Source organism: Pelodiscus sinensis, chromosome 2 (assembly GCF_052426305.1).
Source record: "Pelodiscus sinensis isolate ZL-2025 chromosome 2, ASM5242630v1, whole genome shotgun sequence".
Classification (NCBI taxonomy): Eukaryota; Metazoa; Chordata; order Testudines; family Trionychidae; genus Pelodiscus; species Pelodiscus sinensis.
This window is the reverse complement of record NC_143053.1, coordinates 97,697,320-97,719,253: the sequence shown is the minus strand read 5'-3', so window position 1 is coordinate 97,719,253 and position 21,934 is coordinate 97,697,320. Positions and strand designations below refer to the sequence as shown.

Below are 21,934 nucleotides of genomic sequence, written 5' to 3'. Positions count from 1 at the left end.
TTAATATGGAAGCTCCTTTGCGTGATGCTGTAACTAGAGGGTACAGTTAGATCATGAAGACTGAACACTTGGTAGCTCCATCCCTGCAACATTGAGATAATTTAGTGTCCCAATATTTCCAATATTTCAAAATCTTTCTGGGGGAGGGCATTACATTCATACATGCCTGTAATTGTTTCATATCCTGCATTTGTCCTAATGTTGGTGGTGAAGTAGCCTGAAGAATTGGTGCAATGTTTGTAACAAACAGAAGCCTTTTATAAGAGCACTTGATGCAGCAACCTGAACAAGAGTAAAGATTTTTCTCAACAGCAGCAGCAGGGCAGTGAGTGAGCAGCTGGGTGGGCAGGGGCCAGGAGCTGAGCAGCACGGGTTCCTGAATGCATGGGGTCATGGGGCCCTGAATGCATGGAGCCCAAAGCAACCGCCTTGCTCGCCTTGCCCAAAGGCCGGGCCTCATGGTTGTATTTCAGTTTTGGACATTTCTAAAACTGAGTTTGATTATCTTAGAAATGGACATTTCTTTCTCAACTAATTGTTCTTACTTAATAGTCCATTTTAAAAAAAACTTTCGTATTGGAGTGTACATTTTTGTGCAGTAATGAGTCTGGTGGAAAATATCCTGCTTTAATAGGACATTTAAAAAGGCTGATGACATTTATATTTCTTCTTTGCTGCTTGGATGTTTGAGACCTTCTGTGTGCTGCTCAGCGGATGTCCTAATGCACCCTGGACCAATGGTTCTCAACCCATGGTCCAGTCAGCACACAGCTGTGGTCCATGTGACATTCTCAGGGCCATACATAAGCCCATAGTTGTAAATAATGGATGAAGCCCATAGTTGTAAATAAATTGATAAATCCCTAGTCTAGGACAGTGATTATTTAAGTGATTAACTGATTAGCCTGGGCTTACTGGTTAATCCTAATGACGACATGCACCCCCTATTGCTGCCTCTGTATCAGAGGCAGCAAGTCGGGGTGGGAGCCGGGAGCCAGTACTGTGGGGAGCCAGCTTTTAATCCAGCTTCCTGTGAAGCTGTCTTCCCCCTCCTTGCTGCTTCCCATGCAAAACATGATTAAAATCAGTTACTTAAATCAAGGTTTCCTGCTTGCTGATAGAAATCATGATTAAAATTGGTGATTTGAAATCAAAGTGATTTAGATCAACCCACACAGTTTGAGAGAATCTGGTTCCTGGAGGAGAATTTAAAAAAAAAATTAAAACAGAGAATTATCTAAAACACGAACAGATTTTTTTTGAACAAGTTTCTCTGACCATGGTGGAAGGTCAACAAAGGACTCCAGCTGCAAAACCTTGGTGGGAGAGAGAATCTTCAATATAGATTTTTAGCTAAAAGACATACAATTGAGACTTTTAAACTTACATATGTTGCATTTAAGTGATTATCAACCTGTTCTGTACCATAGCCTTGTTTTAAAAAGATATTTGAGATGCATCTACTGTGTTTTTAGGTCTTTCCTTTTGGAAAGAGTGTCATGACTCCGGTTTGAGAACTTAGTATTCTCTAAATGGTTAGGATATTTGTGATTTTACATTTTAAGGGTAGAGTAGCATAGACTCTGTAAATAGGGCAAACGATAAATGGCAGGTTTGAAAGGATGTTGAAAGTTTGACATTTTTCTCATCTAAGCAGAATGATCCCCTTATCAATCTATAAATTCAGATTGATGAACTGAACAGTACTTTCATGTAGAAGAAAGACTGAAACATTGTGGCCTGATACAGCTCCTTTTGAAATTTGTCATTGATTTCAGTCAACACTAGATCAATCCCTTAGAGAGATGGTATTGGCAGAGAAACAGTTGAGCAGAATAAGATTTGATTTGTGCCTCTCCTTTTAAATACTAGATGTGATCCAGATTAGAAACAGTACTACATTGGTTTCACTGTTTGTCTAATCTAAATCTCCTGTTCAAATTATTTAATTATCAGTTCAAGGGATTTGCATTCCAAATGTTGATTTTAACTATTTTTAACCTTTGAAAATTATATTTTCTCTGACTTATTACAGTAAAACTCCAGTGGTCCGGCACTCCTGCTAGTCCGGCACCACCTGGAAGTGCTCCAGGCAGCTGGACAATCGAAGCTGCTCTGCCCTGGGCTTCCCTGAGTCAGCTGCTGATCAGTTTCAGCAGCGGCTAACTTGGGGAAGTCTTGGACAGAGCAGGTGGGGTGCTGCCAGGTTGGTCCCGCAGTGCCGAGGGGCAGCACTACGGGACCAACCTGGCAACACCCCAGCTGCTCTGCCCTAGACTTTCCCCAAGTCAGCCGCTGGTCAGTTTCAGCAGTGGCTGACTTGGGGACGCCTGGGGCAGAGCAGCTGGGGTGCTGCTGGGTTGGTCCTGCAGCACCTCCTCCCCACCCCAGACCCCTCATAGTCCCCCCTTCCGATAGTCCGTCATATCTGATAATCCAGCTCCCCCTGGGTCCTAAAGGTGCCAGATTATTGGAAGTTTACTGTAATCCCTTCTGGTGATTCTGTACTAGCAGTGATGTCTTATTTGGGAAATTAATTTCAAAATGGAATTTGCAGAGTTAACAGACAAAATAATAATCTTCCTGCATCCCAGTAATAGTCTGTCAGAACACAGATCTATTTTTTGTATGGACAGAATAAATCTGTTTGTCTAATATAGCACTATAGCTGGTGTAGAATGGGCAATGGCTTCAGTTAGCTGCCTGAGTGTATACTCAGAAGGCCCAAGGAGGTATGTACTACTAGAGCTGTGGTATCCAACCAGTTCTGAAGCAGTCATGGCTATAGTGGTTACTGCTGTACCAAACTAGCCTCGCTCAACCAGCCAAATAGCCATGTGTGGCTAGTGGCTAGCCTGTTGGACACCACAACACTAGTGGCAGAGGGTCTGTACTATTCCAGCTACTCTGAAATTTTTGCATGTTATAGCATAGCTAGCACTGATACATCTGCACCAGCTCCAAGTATGATGTAGTAGGGATGTATTGCTGTAGTTGATTAACCGATATGCAAAAGCTTATAGGTTAATGCTATAAACTACACGCATTTCCCTCTCCCCACCAGTAAAGTTTTTAACAGGCTGTCCAGCAGCCTGGTTCAGTCCTGGCTTGTGATAGGTCTGAGCCTACCTCTGCTGTGGCTCTGTATTTAAAGTGTATTAGGAGCTAGATAGTTAGGCAGCCCTGCTCAGTTCCAGCTCGCCCTGAGTCTGGGAGCTCAGAGCCCCACCTCTCCAGATGGGCTGCTGTCAAACCATGCTGCTGGTTAACTAGCAGTCCCCAGGAGGTAGAGGGTGCTCCAAACTAGGTGGAGCAGCTCACCTCACGATGGGTTGAGAGCTGCTCCAGCACCCTGGCCATCTGTGTTTAAGCAGTAACAACACTTAACCAGTTAACTGATTAAATGGGATTTTATATCCCAGATGTGGACCTGGCCAAGTATGTTTTAAGGAGCCCAATATTAAGATGTTGTATGATTATTCATTAAAGGAGAAAACTCTCTGGTAGACTTTTTCAGCAATCAATATGTAAATAAATTTCAGATAATCTAACTGAAACTTATTGTGAAGCAGGACTGAAAATGGTTTTCGGAGTTACATACGTTAAATTAAATGTATGGGCTACTTAATGTGTGGCCTGTGGTGCATTTTGGGTTTAGGTGGGCTCAGCATGCACCCTGCAGGTGGGATCCTTTGAACATGTCCTCCACTGGGAACATGCTCCACAACGGCGAGTCAGTATAATGGTCTTCTGTTGATATGTGTTTTAGTAGTTAAATTCCTGAACTGTCATTGCTCATTAAAAGTGCTGTCATATGGGTGGAAATTGGGTAAATATTGCATTTCATTAATGTTAGCAGAACTGACTTAAATGGGGCCTGCGTGTTGTATAGTCTTGCTTAACCTTTGTATTCATTCCCATTAGTGTGAAAAGTTGTTTACATATGTTTGCTTGCATATCTGCATGTATATGCAACCTCACTTAAGTTATAGTCCTCAGCATGTGCTGTGAGTATCACTGTGGCTCCCAGGGCTTCCAAAGTTGAGTAGCCCTGCCTTAAAGTAAACTAAAAGAGAATCGTAACACAATTTGAAAATTTGACTTTGGATTACTCTAATCATGGGGGGAAAAAATTTCCAAGTCTACTTTACGTTAACTAAGTTGAACACTGGTGGGGGTGGTTGTTGGTATGTGATTTGGTTAAATGAGTAATGGCAGAAGTTTCACTGATTTGTGAAACACTTGTATTTAGGGTTTAGCAGTGCATTTATCTATTGTCTGGCAAGTATGACTATCTGAGGCTTGGTCTACACATCAGTTTTACCAGCGTAACTCTCACTCAGGAGCTTCAGGGAGTAGCCAAGTTAGTCTGTACAGGATAAACATGAACTACTTCAAGACATACCTAAAAGAGAAAATAACAGAATTCCACTTATTACCTACAGTCCACAACTCAAACCCCTCCAATGCATTATACACAATCTACAACCCATCTTGGAAAATGATCCCTCACTCTGAGACCTTGGGAGAAAAGCCTATTCTTGCTTACGGACAATCCCCCAATCTGAAACTAATTCTTTCCGGTAACCATGTCACACAACCACATCCTAAGCATCCAGAAACCCAGCCTTGCATTCAGCCGCTGTGTCAACTCTGCTCACATATCTATACAAGCGAATTCATCACTGGAGCCAACAACATAAGCTACCAAATCAAAATGTCATTTGACTGCACATCCAGTAATTTGATCTATGCCAGCAGTGCCCCACTTCTATATATATATTGGACAAACTGGACAGCCTCTGCAGGAAAGAATCAATGGACACAAATCAGATATATGTAAAGGGAACATACAGAAACCTGTTGGGCAACACGTCAATCTTCCTAATCACTGTTTAAAAGCTCTTCAAGTGGCTATTTAGTCTCAAACCAATTCTACTAGCCAAATACACAGAGGCATTGGAATTAAATTAATTTACAAATTCCAATTCTTGCTCTGATAGCCTAGTCAGTTGTGATAATGGATGGCTGGGACTTTATCAACCTAACAGTCAATGAAGGTGTCAACGGCTGTGTAGATTCTTGCATTAGTACCATTCCTATATAATTGATGTCTTTTGATCCTTATCTGCTTCTTTTAGCTATCCAATCTTTAGGTGCTTACTGATTACCAGTTCTGCCTATTTGCTTTTCCCTTATTTTCTTACTGTCTGCTCCTTATTTACTGCCCTTTCCTTTTTATCTTTCTCCCCTATTTATATTGGGTCTGCACATCCTAAACTCAAAACTCCTGTCATCTGAAGTGGGCTGTGCCCACAAAAGCTCATGATACCATCTACATGTTTTGTTAGTCTATAAAGTGCTACCAGACAGTTGGTCATTCTGGAGTGAGGAAATAAATTTAGTCCTAAAGGGGGTATATACAATTTATACTGACAAATTCCTTTTGCTGGTGTAATTCATTTCATATTGGGAGCGGGCTCAAGCTATACCAGCAAAAACCTTGTTTTTTGATATAAGTTGTATCTCTAGTAGGGAGGGCTGTACCATTGGATCTGTAGACAAGGGTAAAGTCATCTCATAGGATATCCTACTGTTGGGGCCTGATGAGTCAGTGAAAATACTTGGTGTGCTTTGGATCATACTTGATGTGTGGATATAAATATACATGTTCCTAATTAAGAGCCAGCATAATTTCATTTTTTACTAGTTGCTTTTCTCTTCAGCAAAGAATTAGGGAAAATGTTAAATTTTTTTTAAAGCTGGATTCACCCTTTCCGAAGATTTAATTATACATGTAACTTGGCTGTTCAAGAGGTTCTGTTGATTCAGTTTGTTAAATATACTGTAAACCTCAAGGTTATTCAAGTTCAGTCCTTGTTTAAGACCTTTGTCCTGGTCTTTCACCACATAGTTATGAAAACTGATTCAAGGGCAGGATTTGTAGCTGGTGCCACATCTGCTTTGTGTAATCTCTCTTCTGCATACTCTTTTAACCTTACTTGGCTCAGTTATGCATAATCTTTACTCTTTGCACTTGTTTAGCCTCTTTTTTTGCTTAGTCATTGTAGATAAGTCATAAGCTCTTACTCTGCACAGACCTGACTTGAGAAAACTTCTGAAGTTATACAATAAACATTTAAAATAAGTACTAGTAATGGGCATTTAATTGAAACTCTAGTAGCATACACTGTTTCCTTGCGATCAGTGTGAACAGGGATTATTTTCTTCCCTTTGGAACGGGATGGCAGTAAACTACAATGCCTGTGCACCCTGTTCAGAGCAGCTGAAGGGTGTAAACAGCACTTGTTTTTTTCCTCTGCTTCAATTATTGGGCCATTTATGCATCTTACTCAAGCATGAACAAACTTAGATAACAGCAAAATTTTGTCTGCCAATTGTTTCAATAATTTTAATAATTTTATACATAATATACATTAAATCATTATGCTTGCAAATAAAGCACTTAAAAGTTAGAAATGGCCAGAATTAAGGTTGCCTGTGCAACTTTAATTTGGTTCCCTTGTATGTTTATCATGATTAGGGCCCTACCAAATTCACAGCCATCAAAACACATCATGGACCATGTAATCTGGTCTCTTGTGTTTTTACCCATACTATACAGATTTCGTGGGGAAGACGATTTCTCAATTGAGTGGTCTTTTTCCAGAAGGGAATTTCTTGGAAGGGGGTGTCACTAGGTTATTTTAGAGGCGAGTAATTGATTAATCATATAGTCAATACAATTTCTATTGACTACACGATTAGTTAAGAGAAGGCACTCAGCTCCTTGACTGACAAGACAGGACGATCTCTGCAGTTTTGTGCCAGCCTCTCCTATCCCCTGCCCTCCCGCCTTTGATAGAAGCAGCAGTGCAGGGTGCGGAGGGAGGGCAGGTGGCACTGTGGAGATGGTGTTGGGGTTAACCTGGCTATTAAGCACTGTGTCCTGTTCCTCCCTGCTCCTCCCTACTGTCTCTGATACAAAGGCAGTGGGGTGGAAGGGGGGAGCGAGTAGTCAACTCAACTCCCCGATAAGCCTACTCAACTACTTGCTTACATCCCTAGGTGGCAGCAGTAATTTTACACTGCTGCGGGTGGTGAAGCTGTCTTTAGAGCTAAGTGGGCAGAGAACATCTGCTGTTGTCCAATTGCCCTGCTCTGAAGGAAGAGTCCTGCCTGCAATATCACTGAAATAAGTATAGTAATACCATATCATGCCACTCTTAATTCTGTGCTGCTGCTTTCGGAGCTGGACAGCCAGAGTGGCTGCTGCTGACTGAGGGCCTAGCAATGCAGGCAGCAGTGCAGAAGTAAAGGTGGCAATAACATACAATGCTATCTTTACTTCTGTGCTGCTGCTGCTGTTGGTGACTCTTCTTTCAGAGCAGGGCTCATTGGCCTGCAGCCAATGCTATCCAACTGCCCAGTTCTGAAGGCAGCACCTCAATCAGCCCTACAATAACCTTGCAACTCTGCACACAACCTTTTTGGGTCAGAAGCAATAACCTGAAATTTTAGCTTTAAATAGTGGAAATGACATTTAGGATTTTTAAAAACCTTTGACCATGATATTGACCAAAATGGCCACGAATTTGGTAGGGCCCTAATTGTGATGCATGATTACATAGTACTTTTTCCACAGAATACCCACCTCATTTTGTGACTGGCTAGATATTACATATTTTTATCCTCCCCATTCAGTGTATAGCTTCAGGCTTTAATTTGCGTACATTATCTAAATTCTTTATTGCATTCAAAAATAATTCCCTCATAGGTATTTTTCTGATGCTGATCATTGATCTGAATATTGTACAAACATGAATCTTCACAACACCTATGTTGAGGAGCTGAGGCCTGAAGAGATTAAGGCTGAGATTGTCATGACCACTAGTTTTAAGTGACCAAATTGACTCATAAAGCCTGTTTATTTTTTAAGAGTACTTAACAATATGTATCACATGTTCAGAGCAGAGCTCCAACTGACTTCAGCTGTGGTTGAGTGTCACATCTGTAGACCAGGTCCTGTGTATTTCATGCTGGGCACCCAGAAAACAAGGAACACAATTTTGAACACTTTGGTTTGTGATTTGCCCAGCATCATGTAGGAGTTCTGTGAAGAAGCTGAGTTCTGGGTAACATTTAACCACCTTAACCATGAAATGATATTTCCTTTTCCTGCATTTCCCTGCCTCATTGCCTATACATCTTCTAACTTCTGTAACAAATTGGGCCAGGGTATAGGCAACAGTCTCATTCACTGAAAAACCGAGTATCGTCCATCCTGTGCAGTAACACTAGCAGGAGTCGCATGTTTTAATTATATGATCACAAACTATTTTTAAGGTATTTCAATGCATCTCAGAATCATAGAGCTGGAAGAGACCTCAGGAGATCATCAAGTCCAGCTGCCTGCCCAAGACAGGACCAATCCCAACTAAATCAACCCAGCCAGGGCTTTGTCAAGCTGAGCCTTAAACACCTCTAGGGATGAAGATTCCACCATGTCCCTAGGTAACCCATTCCAGTGCTTCAGCACCCTCCTGGACTACCTACCCACATACTATAGCAGATCTTTGTGTCCCCCACCATTTGGGTAAAATATTAAAAGCTTATTTGCTGGCTCTATTAATAAACTAACTTCAATGGTGCAAGATACTTGTGTTAAACAGCTTAATTGAATAGGCTTTCTAGCATCATCTTCGCTTTCACTGCTGTGATGCAGTTTCCCCTGTTCCAAGTCTAGAGCAGGAAACAGCTTGGCATATACTTATCACCAGGGCTCGCCAGCTTCACTGTCCAACAATCTGCGCATGCGCAGATCGCCCGAACCTAGCTCTTCTGGGTTACAATCTGCTTGCCATGGGCGAGTAGATTGTATTTGGCAAGCCCTGCTTATCACTTGTATTAAATTGAGTAACGTTTAGATGCCCAAACAATCTTTCTGAATTGGAAAGTGTGTTCTTGTCCTTATTATTGCTAAGTTCCAGCCCACTCTTTGATTCAAAGATGGTATGATTGATCTCTACCATCTGTTAGTTACTTGGGCTACGTCTACACTGCAGGCTTCTTGCGCGAGAGCCTTTTTGCGGAAGAGATCTTCCACAAAAAGTTCTTGCGCGGAGAGCGTCCACACTGCATGGATGCTCTTGCACAAAAAAGGCCACCCAGAACCACTTCAGGCAGGGCAAAAGGTCACCAGTTGCTTCCTAGGGCTGATGCTGGAGCCCTGCAGATGCACATACTTAAAGGGACCTCCCTGAACAGCTGTTTTTCTTGTGCTTGTGGACCTCTCTGAGGGACAATAAAGCTGTAGCAGTGCCTGCTGTGGTTGCCCTGTGCTGCTTTGGACATGACAGCTTTTCCATTTTGTGCCATGGAGCCAGAGATGCCCTTGGGCATGTCCTGGCCCCCCACAGCCCTGCAGCAGTTTGTGCAGCAGTTGCCTCATGGTTCCACGCAGCTCCTGCATGAGCTCAACTCTGAGCTCAATATGGAGTCCCTCTCCCTGGATGCAGTAGTTACTGTGGCAACTGCAGCCCACTGTGGAGAGGTGGTTCTGGAGGCTGAACACCAGTTCTGACTGGTGGGACCAGCTAGTGATGGAGTGGTGGGATGACCAGGAGTGGCTCCACAACTTACTCATGAGAAAGGAGCTGTGTGGCTCACCCCTGCTTTCCAGAGACAAGACACCCACTTGCAGCCCACCATCCCCATGGAGAAGAGGGTTGCCATCATCCTCTGGAAGTTCGCCACCCTGGACAGCTACTGGTCAGTGGGCAACCAGTTTGGCATGGACAAGTCCACCATCGGGGCCTTGCTCATGCAGGTAAGGCCCCCTGGGACTGCAGTCCCTGGACATGGGGGGCGGGGGCGGGGGCGAGGGGGGAAGAGTCCTGGCCAGAGGGGTGCAGTGGGGGTAGGGGTAAGCCCTGTCCCCCAGGGGGTTGTGCTGTCCCGCCCTCTCAGCCCTGTTGCTGGGGTGTGTGTGGCTCCTATAATGTTCGGGGGGACGGACACCGCCCAAGGGATCACGTCTCTTCCTCTCCCCCCTGCGCGCGCCCCCCCCCTTCCGCTTGTTCTGTGTGTTCTGTGTTTCCACTGTGTCCTCCTGCAGGTGGTGAGGGCCATCAACTCCATCCTGCTGAAGAGGGTCATCCATCTGCGAGACCTGGATGTGGCTATGGCCGGATTTGCTGCTCCTGAGGTTCCTCAACTGTGGGGGAGCCATCAATGGGACTCTCATCCCCATCTGAGCACCGGACTATCGAGCGGCCTGCTTCATCATTAGCAAGGGCTGCATTTCAGTGGTGCTGCAGGTCCTGCTCAACCATTGTGGACACTTTATGGACATTTTTGGGGGTGGTTGGGCAGGCACACGACGCCTGCATCTTTTGAAACTCCAGCCTGTTCCGTAGGCGGGCACATTCTTCCCCCACTGGGAATTTGCTGCTGGGGATATGCAGTTGGCTCTGTGCGTTGTGGGGGACGCATCCTACCCCCTCATGGCATGGCTTATGGAGCCCTACTCTGGACATCAGCAAGGAACAATTTAATGCCCACTCAAACCAGACCAGGAACCTGGTTGAGTGCACCTTTGTCTGTCTAAAGGCGCACTTGCATCGCCTGCTCAACCGCCTCGACATGGGGGAAACACAAAATCCCTGAGGTGGTTGCGGTATGTTGTGTCCTTCATAACATTGTGGAGAGGAAGGGGGAGGCTTTCTTCCCAGGATGGGGAAGCAGACGCCAGCCACGAGGGCCATGCATTTGAGCAGCCTCAGACAGCAGCTGCCCAGCAGGCTGGGGTGTGCATCCAGGAGGCCCTGAGGGAGAGGTTCTCGCAAGCACCCCAGTAACTGTCCTCAGGGACTCCTACCAAGGGGCCCCGGCCTTGCAGCCACATCTTTTCTCCACCACAACCCCTCCCTTTTCCCCCTCCTCTGACTTCCCAATAAACAAACTTTTGTTTTGCAACGAAAAAAACTGTATTTATTGAACATCAATAAAAGGTGGGCGGAGGGGAGGGGGCTGTAAACTGAGAGGGGGACTCATGACTGCGAGGGGCAGCTGCCTGTGCCACCTTGGGGGCCTTGTCGGGGTTGTGGGTGTGGGGAGCACAGGGAGGTGGCCAGGACGGGGGATAGGAGGAGGGGGCATGGGCATGGTGGCCGGAGAAGGAAGAAGCAGGAGGAGTAGCATGGGCCATATGTGCCACCATGCTGGCCATTAGATTGCACATGTGGTCATACCGCTCCAGGTACTGTCCCCAAGCATGTTGACGCCACTCGAGATCAGAGCAGACCTTGTGGGCCAGTGTCTGCTCCATCCTCTCTGGCAGTGACATGGCACTGCATGAGCTGATCCTGGGCCCTGGTGCACCTTTGTGGTCCCTGAGCTGTGGCAGGTGGCAGTGGTGGACTGGCTGGCCCTTCACTCCCAGCTGGTTCGGCTGTGGAGAACACACAAGAGGGAGAGAGGATCAATCATCCCTACAGACACTGTCTCTGAGGCTGTGCCCTCCCCTGTGAGCAGTGACCAATAGTCCTCGGCCCAGAGGACCGAGCTGCCCGCTTCCCCACTTCCCCCCAGCTCACATACAAGCAGCCCAGGGAAGTGTCTGGACACAGTGGGATTCCCTCAGGGGCGGCAGAGGGGCCAAGAGCTGCCTGGGGCTCCCTGGGGGCTGCGCACATGGGCAGCTCACAGCTCTTTGTATGGGCTCAGCTGCTGTCTCACATGGCCATGTACTATGTGCGGCATTCCTCAGTGTGTGGTGAGTCGGTCCTGCGCACTTGTGGCTAGCCTGCTTCCAGCCGGTGTCATTTCCTCCCTCCCCCCATGGCAGGCGTGTGGGGACAGCAGGATCCCAGGCATGTTCAGGGGCTACCTGCTGCATCCACGTGCACACAGTAATGCTGCATGAGGTTGCACATGTGCGAACTGCAGCACGGGTGTCCAGCCAGAGCAGCCCAAATGACACTCACCCTCTGAAAAGAGTGACAAAGAGACCACTCACGTGAGGATCCCTCTCAGATGCCTGAGAAGGCCTGGAAAACATCCTGGCTGCTGGGCATTGGCTCCAAAGACAGGGTCACATTGCCCCTGTGCTCCTCTGAGTCCTCTGCTTTGATGGCCAGGCCCTCGCCCTTCTACTCTTGCTCTGGATGGCTCACTATGGGGGTCTGCAGCCCAGAGTCCACAAGGGTGGATAGGGATTTGTCCCCCGCATCCCTGAAGCAGGTGTAGGTGTGGGGACCTTCCCCGAGCACTTGCTGGCATGGACGTACTCCAGCTGCAGTTCTTTAACATTACTCCGGAGCTGTTCAAAGGTAGGGAGTGGGTATCCATGCTGGGCCAAGGATCTCTGCATTTCTTCTTTGGGCCTGGGGATCCTGCAAGGTCTTTTCCTGTCCCCACAGCTCCAGGAGGGCCTCGACCTCCGGACCAGACCAGGAGTGTGTGCACCTTTTGGTGCCCTTCGGTGGGTCCTGTGACCCCTGGAGCTGCTGCTGATGAGGGCCCAGAGGGTCGTGGGGGGCCTCGAGCAGATATGCCTTGTCCTGGCTGTGGCAGGGAGAGCCACATGGTGAGGTGCTGCTGTCTGGGGTCAGCTTCCTGCCACGAGGCTTGTCTAGGGGGCCTGCACCTTTAAGGAGGGGCCAACAGACAGGAACTATATAGACGTGATGAGTTGTATGGAGTGTCCACCAGAGCACATGATTCTTTTTCATAAAGAAAATATGTTTAAGCCACAATATTGGCAGGGAGAATTTGAAGATGTAAGCATTTTTTGACTGCCGGCATTTCTCAGAGATACTGTATGTAGGTGTAAGAGTAATTAGGTACAATTTTGAGAAGCACCGACGGCCCATTGATTTCAGTGGGTGTTGGGCACCTACCTGTCATGCACTTGTGAAAATTTTACCCAGATTTGCTTGTCAATTAGTACTGGTTTACATATACTAGGAAGACTCTAACAATGTAAAAACTTTAATCATTTGTTGCTGTCACTGTTGAAGTCCACAGCATATACATTAGGATTTGTTTCAGCTCTCACAAGAAGTATAAATAATCCATATGTAGAAAAAGTGTTATAGTAGTGTGTTAAGTTAATTTGCTTATGTATGTAACTTCCTGTTATGGATGTGAATGTGTTGCTGAGTACACGGTTAACCAATGTGTCTGGGCTCATTGGTTAACGCTCTTGGTTGCGCACAGCCTCCCCTTCCAGCTGCTTGCATATCAGAGACAGCAAGGGTGGGGAGAAGACAAGATCCTGTGCATGTGGGGAGCCAGCTGTGAGCACCAGATCCTGTCTTCCACCCCATCCCATCCCATGCCACCCCACCCCATTCTACTGCAGCTGGCGTGGGGGGCGGAGAGAACGGGAGCACCAGATCCCACCTTCTCCTCTTCCACCCCCATGGGTAAATGTATATCCACTGAATTTCAGCAGTTACACGTTTACACAAATACATTTTAATATCCTTACTTCCTGTCAGGCCTGGATTAGTTCAGTTAGGAATGTGAGATTCTACTTCTAGCAATTAATCATCCAGGTGGAAGTTTTTGAATGAAGAATTTGTAGTTTAGAATGTAAGGAAGAATCAGTTTTGCAAAAAGAAACTGGAAAAATAAGACAAGGAATTTTATTTTCTCACATTGTGTAAACCAGGGGGCTCTTCAAAAATATTAAATTGGTTTTTTTAAGAATGTGCATACATTTTTTTCATGATAAATTTGGCTTGACATTTGTAATGTTTCATCCTCCTGTGATTTCTTGAAGATACGAGACTTCTTGTAAGATCATGAAATGAATTTTTTTTTCCATTACAGCATCCAGGTGGTGAAGAAGTCCTAAGGGAACAAGCTGGAGGAGATGCTACTGAAAGCTTTGAGGATGTTGGCCATTCCACAGATGCCAGAACACTGTCTGAGTCCTTCATTATTGGGGAGCTTCATCCTGTGAGTACATTGATGTCACTACAATGTTCAGTAGTTAGACACTTCTCTGATAAGCACATGAAAAATAGAATAAATGATTACCAGATGTAGCCAGAACTTATTGTCATCACTCCAGCTAACTTTGGATGAAGCCAGTATGCTCTTTCCTGCTCAGACATAAGCTGAGGGTAGAACACTGATAGTGCTCAGATAATGTAGTATCAAATCCTAATAAGGGCATAGTTTCTCTCCTCTTTGAAATGCATTACAGCCAGAGTTTTCAGCTTAGGTTGACCGATAAAACTAAAACCTAAAAATCATATTTCTCACTCAAATCTGTACATCTCCCTAAAATAAGATAGGATTCTTTAAAATAGTATCTCTCTGAATTAGGGTTGTGAATGTTTAACTGGCAGGGTTGGAGCAGTTCCCCACCTGCTGTTCAGGGGATGGATATGTGCCAGACACAGGCTGGTATGGTTGTCCAGAGCAGCCCGTGTCTACAGTGGGTCCGGGTGGCCCAAAGGCAGGAGCTACTCAGGACACTATCCACAACTCCTTTAATTTAGTTAACTGGTTAACAGCATGTTCAACTAGTTAACCAATTAAACAGGATTTTACATCCCTACTTTGAACTTCCTTAAACCTTTTATAAGGACAGGCCACCTATTGTACTAAAAAACTCATTCAGAATAATTAACATCTTGCATGGGATATAGAAGCTGAAATTGGACAGAGTCCTTTGCACTCTGTGTCTCTGCCATTTATCCCTTGGAATAGAAATGAATTTCTCAATCTGTTACCATTTTAAAAAAGAGTTCTAGCTCTTCTGGTTGTCATAATATTAAAAACATGAAAGATTATTAGCATGGTTAAAACAGAATTCTAAATCTTCACCTCTAGCTTTTTTGATTGTCATGAAAATACCACCATTCTACTTGTCACTTGGTTCTATAACCTGGGCAACACCTTTTGATTTAGACCTCTCATTAGTTCCTTATATCCAGGCTACATTTTTAAGTGCTGCTGATTGTTTCTGAATGACATCTTAGGTACATATCATCAGGGCTTGACAAATAATGCAATCTACTCGCCCATGGCGAGTAGATTGCAACCCAGAAGAGCAATCTGCACATGCTCAGATCACTGGATAGTGCAGCTGGCGAGCGGGGCTCGCTGCAGTTTGGCGAGCCCTGCATATCATGTTCATCCACTCAGCTGAAATTACTTCAAGCTCTTATCAACTCATGTCTTGGTTACAGAAAAAAAATCTTTCTCTGGCCTGGACAAATACAATCGTGCCCTACTCAAATCCATTCAGAATGCTGGCACAGGGGTCATTAATTAGTCCATTGTCTTTGACCAGTCTCACCTTGTTTGCATCCCTCCACTGACTCTCCTTTTCACACCAAACAAACTACTTTCAAGGATCTTCATGGCATATCCTAATTCCTTTCCTTTGATGCCCAGAGAAAATTTGATAGTGTTAGAGTGATGGTGCAGCTGTTATTGTGCTGATCTTTGTCATTGTTTGCTTTTACAGTAAACTTCGGATAATCCGGCAACTTTAGGACCCAGGGGGTGCCGGATTATCAGAGATGCTGGACTATCGGAAGGGGGGGCTATGAGGGGTCCGGGGTGGGGTGGGAGGTGATGCCACCCCAGACCCCTCATAGCCCCCCCTTCGGATAGTCCGGCTCTGCCCCAGCCATCCCCGATTCAGCCACTGTTGGTCAGTTTCAGCAGTGGCTGAATCGGGGATGCCTGCGGCAGAGCAGCTGGGGTGCTGCTGGGTTGGTCCCGCAGCGCCGAGGGGCAGCGCTCCGGGACCAACCCGGCAGCACCCCAGCTGCTCTGCCCCCGGATTCCCCGATTCACCTACTGATCAGTTTCAGCAGTGGCTGAATCAGGGAAGCCAGGTGCAGAACCGCTCCAATCTTCCAGCTACGCGGAGCACTTCCGGGTTCCTGATGGTGCCGGACCATCAGGAGTGCCGGAGCATTGGATGGCGGACCAACAGAGTTTTACTGTATTTCCCCTGTTTGCATATCTTGTTTCATCTTGTACTTAGATTGTAAGCTCTTTATGGTTGGGAGACTTTCTTTTTTTGTTCTACTTGTACATCAGTACAATGAGGCCCTGGTCCATAACTAGAACTCCTAATTGCTATGGCGGTACTACTACTGCTATTAACTACTGCATGTGTCTCAGATGTGGTCATTTTATCTGAGGTATAGAAAACACTGGCTTAATTCTGTATGCGTGGTTCATAAATAATATATTTATAAACATCTTTTTAAAACATATATGAATCTGCCACTGACTTCATCTGCTATCTTAGAGTTCTGCAGAATTCAGAGCCATTGCAACCAAATGCTGCAGAGCACATGGGACCTTGATTAGCTTGCCTCTATCTTTTATACTTGTGTGAATAGCGGGAGGAAATAACTAACTGAAAAATTACCCTTTTTTGGTATGCAATAGTTCAAATGCATGTGAATATTTTAGGATTTTAGGAAATTATCTTCTGAAGCATGAAATTATTAAATGCATTAAGTTCAGTTGAATTAGGAAGCATTCTGGAAATTATTTGTAAGTGCATGATAAAAGCAAATAAAATGGTTTGTGACTTACACTGTAAGATAAGTTCGTGAAGATGTCTTCAAATTCTTTAAGGCTATACTGTAGAAAAAATGAAGGAGAGTTATTGGAACAGTACTAACTGAAACTCGCGACCTTCTTATAAAGTCCCTTTTTGTACACTTCATTCTTGTCTAACCCTTTTTCCCCTTCTTTGCTTGTAGGACGACAGAGAGAAAGTTCAGAAACCAACCGTAAGTGTCCTTGTTTTGAAATCTCAAACACTGAGATGTTTTGTACACACTGTCCCTACTGAGAGATAAAAGAACATTAAGGTTCCATTTTAAAAGTAAACTACATGAAGGTTAAGTTTTAAGTACTGTGCTTGCCGTGAGACCCCTACTCCCCCCTCCCCATCAATCAGTGTAATCATTTACTGTTGGCTGCATGTTTCCTTTCATTCTTGCTGAGCTCTTCCCCCTCCCCCCAAAAAACCAAATAAGGACATTAATTCCAGTCTTTCTTGGTTTCACTGTGTAGTAAGTGCCATCAAATGTACAAATGAATTGTTTTTTCTAGTTTTTAATAAAACTTAAGTGTAGCAAGTAAAACTTGTAGGCAGAGGTGATTCAGTTGACTTTTTTAAGTTTGTATGAACAGCTGGGGATAAACCTGTCCCCAGATGTTCCTGAGATAGATGGGATTGAGGAAGAATGAAGTCTCAAAATTGATCTTACCATTTGGCTGGAGAAACTGTTAAGGGCTGGGTTAACAGGTTAGCAGCATACCTGTTAAATGTCAATGACTGTAAACCAATGATAAGCAACGTAGGCTAGTGAGAGGGCCTTCATCTCAGTGGGCCGCAGGATTGTCCTAACCAAGATGGTCTTCCAAAATAGGGTGGTTTTGCTCAGTGTGTTTATGTACCTAGAATTTGTGGAGTGTGCTGACTGAACCATAGCAGTGCTTTGATTGGATGTGAAGCAGTGCATGGCTCTCAGCGTGTACCTCCCTTTATGTGCCCTTGTCTTAGGTGTGTGTCACTTCAGTAATATTGGTAGGGGAGGGAAAAAATACTTATCTGCTTAATTGTTGATCGAGGTCTAAATGTTTAATATTTTGTTTTTGCCTATAGCAACTACTTTTAAGTTTGAATAAGACAGCCTGATAGCAGTGGCCTTTTTAAAAATGTAGTTTATAGTAAACTTTAAAGTTGAAGTAGCACAAAACTTCAATATGATGATTAATCAAGTGAATTAATCATACCACCATATTCAACAGGGAATATTTAAGTATACATTGGAGTATTTAGCTTTAGTTATTGGTGACCGAAAAGCTTTAGTCTTAAAGTTGTTTTTTCAACTGCAATAATTCAACCTTTCAGATATTCCCCTGATACTGAAACTAAGCATGGAAAGCTTAGGCCCAAAGAAAGTGTCACTATAAACATCTAAACAGGTCATAATCTTGGTATAAAGCAGAAGTTAGTGCTATAAAATCACTTATTGGTAAGAGAGCCATTAAAATACTTGGCAATAATTTAAGGGAACTATTTTGTAACCAGGTATAAATTGCAGCAGGAAACATGGCATCAGAATATTATCTGATGAGCAGTTTACAACAGATGAGCAGTTTACGACAGAAGTTTTAAATTATGGCTGACTTCATCCAGGCATAAAAACTGCATTTGTGGCTTGATGAGGCTGGCTGGTGGGAAAAGGTATAAACTGAAGTGTTACGATGAATCCCGCCCAGTTCTCTGTGTGGAGATTGGGGGAAAAGGGAGGCAACTCATGCTCTGTATCTTAAGTATGACTTTGTTTTTCAGGGAACACTTATTACCACTATGGAGTCTAATTCCAGGTATAGTATGACGTTTAATATCACAAATTAAAGCACAATGATACTTCATGGTTATCCCTTCCTAATTCAATGAAGCAAATAACAAAAAAAAACCAAAACTGTTAAGTACTACTGATTGAACCTCCCTGGCCCAGCATCCTCTGGACCTGACAAGTCCAAATTGAGGGAATTTGCTAGGCCAGGGGAAGTCAATGCTGGCCCCTCGGTTTCCAAGGGGTGCTACACCCCCAGGGCACTGCTATGCTACTTGTCCCTCATCCGGCCATGCTCCTGTCCCCAGCCTGCTGGTTGTCACCTCAGGAGTGCTTCAGCCCTGAAACACCAAGGGAATCGCAGACTATGCTGGACCAGAGGTATTGTCAGATTAGAGAAATGTGGCTTAGAGGTTCTATCTATAGGAAATAATGTGGTAGGTATTGGGGGCTTATCAATGCTAGGAAGCTCCCTTAGAGTAGGAGTGGGCAAAAAGGCCTCTGTGGACTAGATCTGGCCTGCCAAGTGGGATGATTTGGCCCATGGAGGCCCTGCCACCTCCCCTCCCCCAGGCCAATCAGGGCTTGGGGGTGGGGGAGCGTGAGAAGTCTCTTCCTGCCCTGCAAGCAGCTTGGTGCTTAGTCAACTGCTAGCTGCTGCTTAGCTTCACATGTTCCCTCTCCCCCAGGCCTTAATTGACCTGGGTGCAGTGGGGAGCACGAAAAGTCTCCTGCACCGCAAGGGCCTCGGGCACTTAGAGGGAACTGCCAGTTGTTCAGAACAGTTAGTGGTTCTCTTCAGGGGTGAGGGAACAGAGGCACGGACTTTGCATGCTCCTCATCCCCAGACTGATCAGGGTCTGCGGGTGGGCAAGCACGAAAGATGTCCTGGCCCCTCCCCTTCCAGTGGCCTGGGGCCATTTGAAAAATTTCTGAATTGGCCCCCCATCAAAAATTATTACCAACCCCTGACTTAGAGAAAGGTAAAGAGTGAATTTAAAACAAAAAAGCATTCCTGATCTTCCTGTGTGGATGCTCTTTATTCCAGAATGAGTGTGTCCACACAGAGAACAACTAGGTATAACTTCCCGTGGAATTAGGTCCCAGGAATTGAAGGCTCTTGTCATGTGTTAATAGCAGATTTGCTTATCAACGCTCTCTAGGGAATGTCCTGTTACCTAGAAGATTTTACAGTTCATCATGAAGTTGAGTTGAGCTTCTTTGATACCAACTCTTCATGTCTCTTCTTCAGAAGTGCTACTAATGCAGGAGATACTTGGTGATCTTACTTGCTAGTGCTCCTGCTGTCAGTGGCAACTCTGGCTGCCTTATAAGCATCAACTCAGAAAAGTCTAAGTTACATGCAAAAATAAATACAAAGAGGATGACGGGCTAAACACAGAGCAGCACTTATAGAAGTATTAAAAATATTCTCAAATGTTCTGGGATTTCAACACAATCCAGCAGGTGCTTCATGCATTAATACTGTTCATTATATAAAGGAATCCTGTACCTAAAGAACCTTCCACGTTGCTTCCAGTTGAGGAATTGCAGAACCAAAAGCCTTACTGAGAGAGCTTACCTGTATCTGCTTTTCAATGGGTGGCACTGTTCTGTGGTGACAAGCCATAGCTTTTAAGTTTGACTGGAATCAAACTGTTCTCCAATCAGCAAGCTTAGATTTTGCATAGTTATAAAAACTTTTCACATTATCATGCTAGTTGCATGCATGATAATGTGACCCTTTTTGGTTCTAGACCAACCCAAACACTGTCTCGATTAAAGGCTCTCTCATCCACATTTGAAGGGTAAAAAGGTAGAGATTACAAAATAAACTTGCATAACCAATCAAATATCAAATCTGTAATTTAGTAGCTGCTAGACATTGCATGAAAATAATTCTCACTGTGATTCCTTCTAGTTGGTGGAGCAGTTGGGTGATCCCAGCAATAGGAGCAATTATTGTGGCCTTGATGTATCATCTCTACATGTCAGAATAAGCATCCTACTGAAAACCAATTAAAGGAAAGACTGATTTTGGAAAGAAAACAGAAGCCATCTTAACCCACTACACTTCCTGACAAATGTGTATCTGAAGAGAGAATTTTAAATTGAACTTGTCCCGAAAACCAGAAAACTTTCTGCTGTGCACTTTCTTTCTAATGCTACCTTCTACTCACTGTTTGAGTGCTAATGGTAGTGTTTCTTTTGCATAACACTGTTTTATTCTCGAATGAACTATTTCAGATAACTGCTGATTTCTGTATTAGAACACACATTATGTATGTACCAGCCGGAAACTTCTAACATTGATTCTTTAATGTTTAAGGCTCTGTATGATTTTTAATACAAATCAATCAGCCCTAAATAACTGAAAACTAGTATTCATGTTTTCATGAAAACACTGTTCACTTTACTCTTTAGCTATAATATTGTATTTTGATTTGTCTAGCATTGCTTTCAAATAGATTTTTTTTCTTCCTACATAAAGAAAAAAATTCCATTTTTACCTTTTATTCAAACTCAGCAGTTTAGTAGGTCAACGGATCTGTAAAGCTTGTAAACAGAGTAAAACCTACACAATGTGTAGTCCTACATTGTCAGGCTATCTAATGGCCTATGTAAAAGACCTTTCTGACACCTTAGGAAAGATTGGTACTGGATGCCACCATGAATAAATCAGTTGCTGCTTGAAATACCATCACTGAGCATAGTAAAAATTAAATTTAGGATAATGTTTATATGAGATGTCCCAATTATTGCACTATCGATTCTGCGCAAAAAAAAAGAAACCAAAAATCTCTTGATTTGTTCTGCCTTTTTTGGAGAAAATATTTTGTGTAAATTCCACAACAGGCAATTTTTCTTAAATGCAACAAAATATTGGTTTTATCCACTAGAGCAGGCGTGGGGAACCTGGGCCAGATGGGGCCTCCGGCTTGCCTGGATCCAGTTCCTGAGGCTCAGCATTGAGGAATGCATGATGGCACTCCAGCTCCCCAACTGCCCACCTGCAGGGTAGAGCACATCAAATCTACTAGTCTGGGTGCGTCCCCTCCCCCCTGGCCCAGGCTCTGGTGTGTGAGGGGAATGTGAGGAGTGTCTTTCTGCTTCTCATTGTGTGCAGCCCCCAACTGATTTTTCTGTGCGTCAGTGGCCCCAAACCAAAAAAGGTTCCTCACCCCTGCACTAGAGCTCTGTGCTTATGTGACTAATTTTTTCTACAACTTGAGTCAAACCTTTAGGAAACGTTCAGATTAATGCTATGGTACCTAATGAGTGAAATAGATCTAAATCTGCACTAAGTACTCACTTGATCATGTTCCTTCTTTTAGTACTAAGGAAAAAAGATAACCTATGACTTGTATTCATGAAATAACTGTATGGGTGAGGAAATTTGCTATTTGCCTTTTCTAGGGCAATGTTTTTAACTTCTGCTACTAATATTTCTTCTAAATAATTGTGTGTACAATGCTCCTGAATAAAAGCAAATCCCTGGTATATCTTCCCTTATCCTTAGAAAATCTGATTTTATATCTTACATGTACTAATTCCAATTCAGCAGATTAATT

General features: G+C 44.2%; 1 protein-coding gene across 1 annotated transcript in view; it reads left to right on the top strand.

Annotated features, from left to right (window-relative positions):
* Positions 1-21,863, top strand: part of CYB5A (cytochrome b5 type A) — a 28,129-nt gene extending 6,266 nt beyond the window's left edge. Inside the window, exons 2-5 of the mRNA XM_075921055.2 lie at positions 13,840-13,968; positions 16,752-16,781; positions 18,356-18,390; positions 20,284-21,863. Coding sequence (XP_075777170.1) covers positions 13,840-13,968; positions 16,752-16,781; positions 18,356-18,390; positions 20,284-20,362 — 273 coding nt within the window. The 3' untranslated portion in view covers positions 20,363-21,863. The remainder of the gene's footprint in view (positions 1-13,839; positions 13,969-16,751; positions 16,782-18,355; positions 18,391-20,283) is intronic.
* Positions 21,864-21,934: the final 71 nt, after the last annotated feature.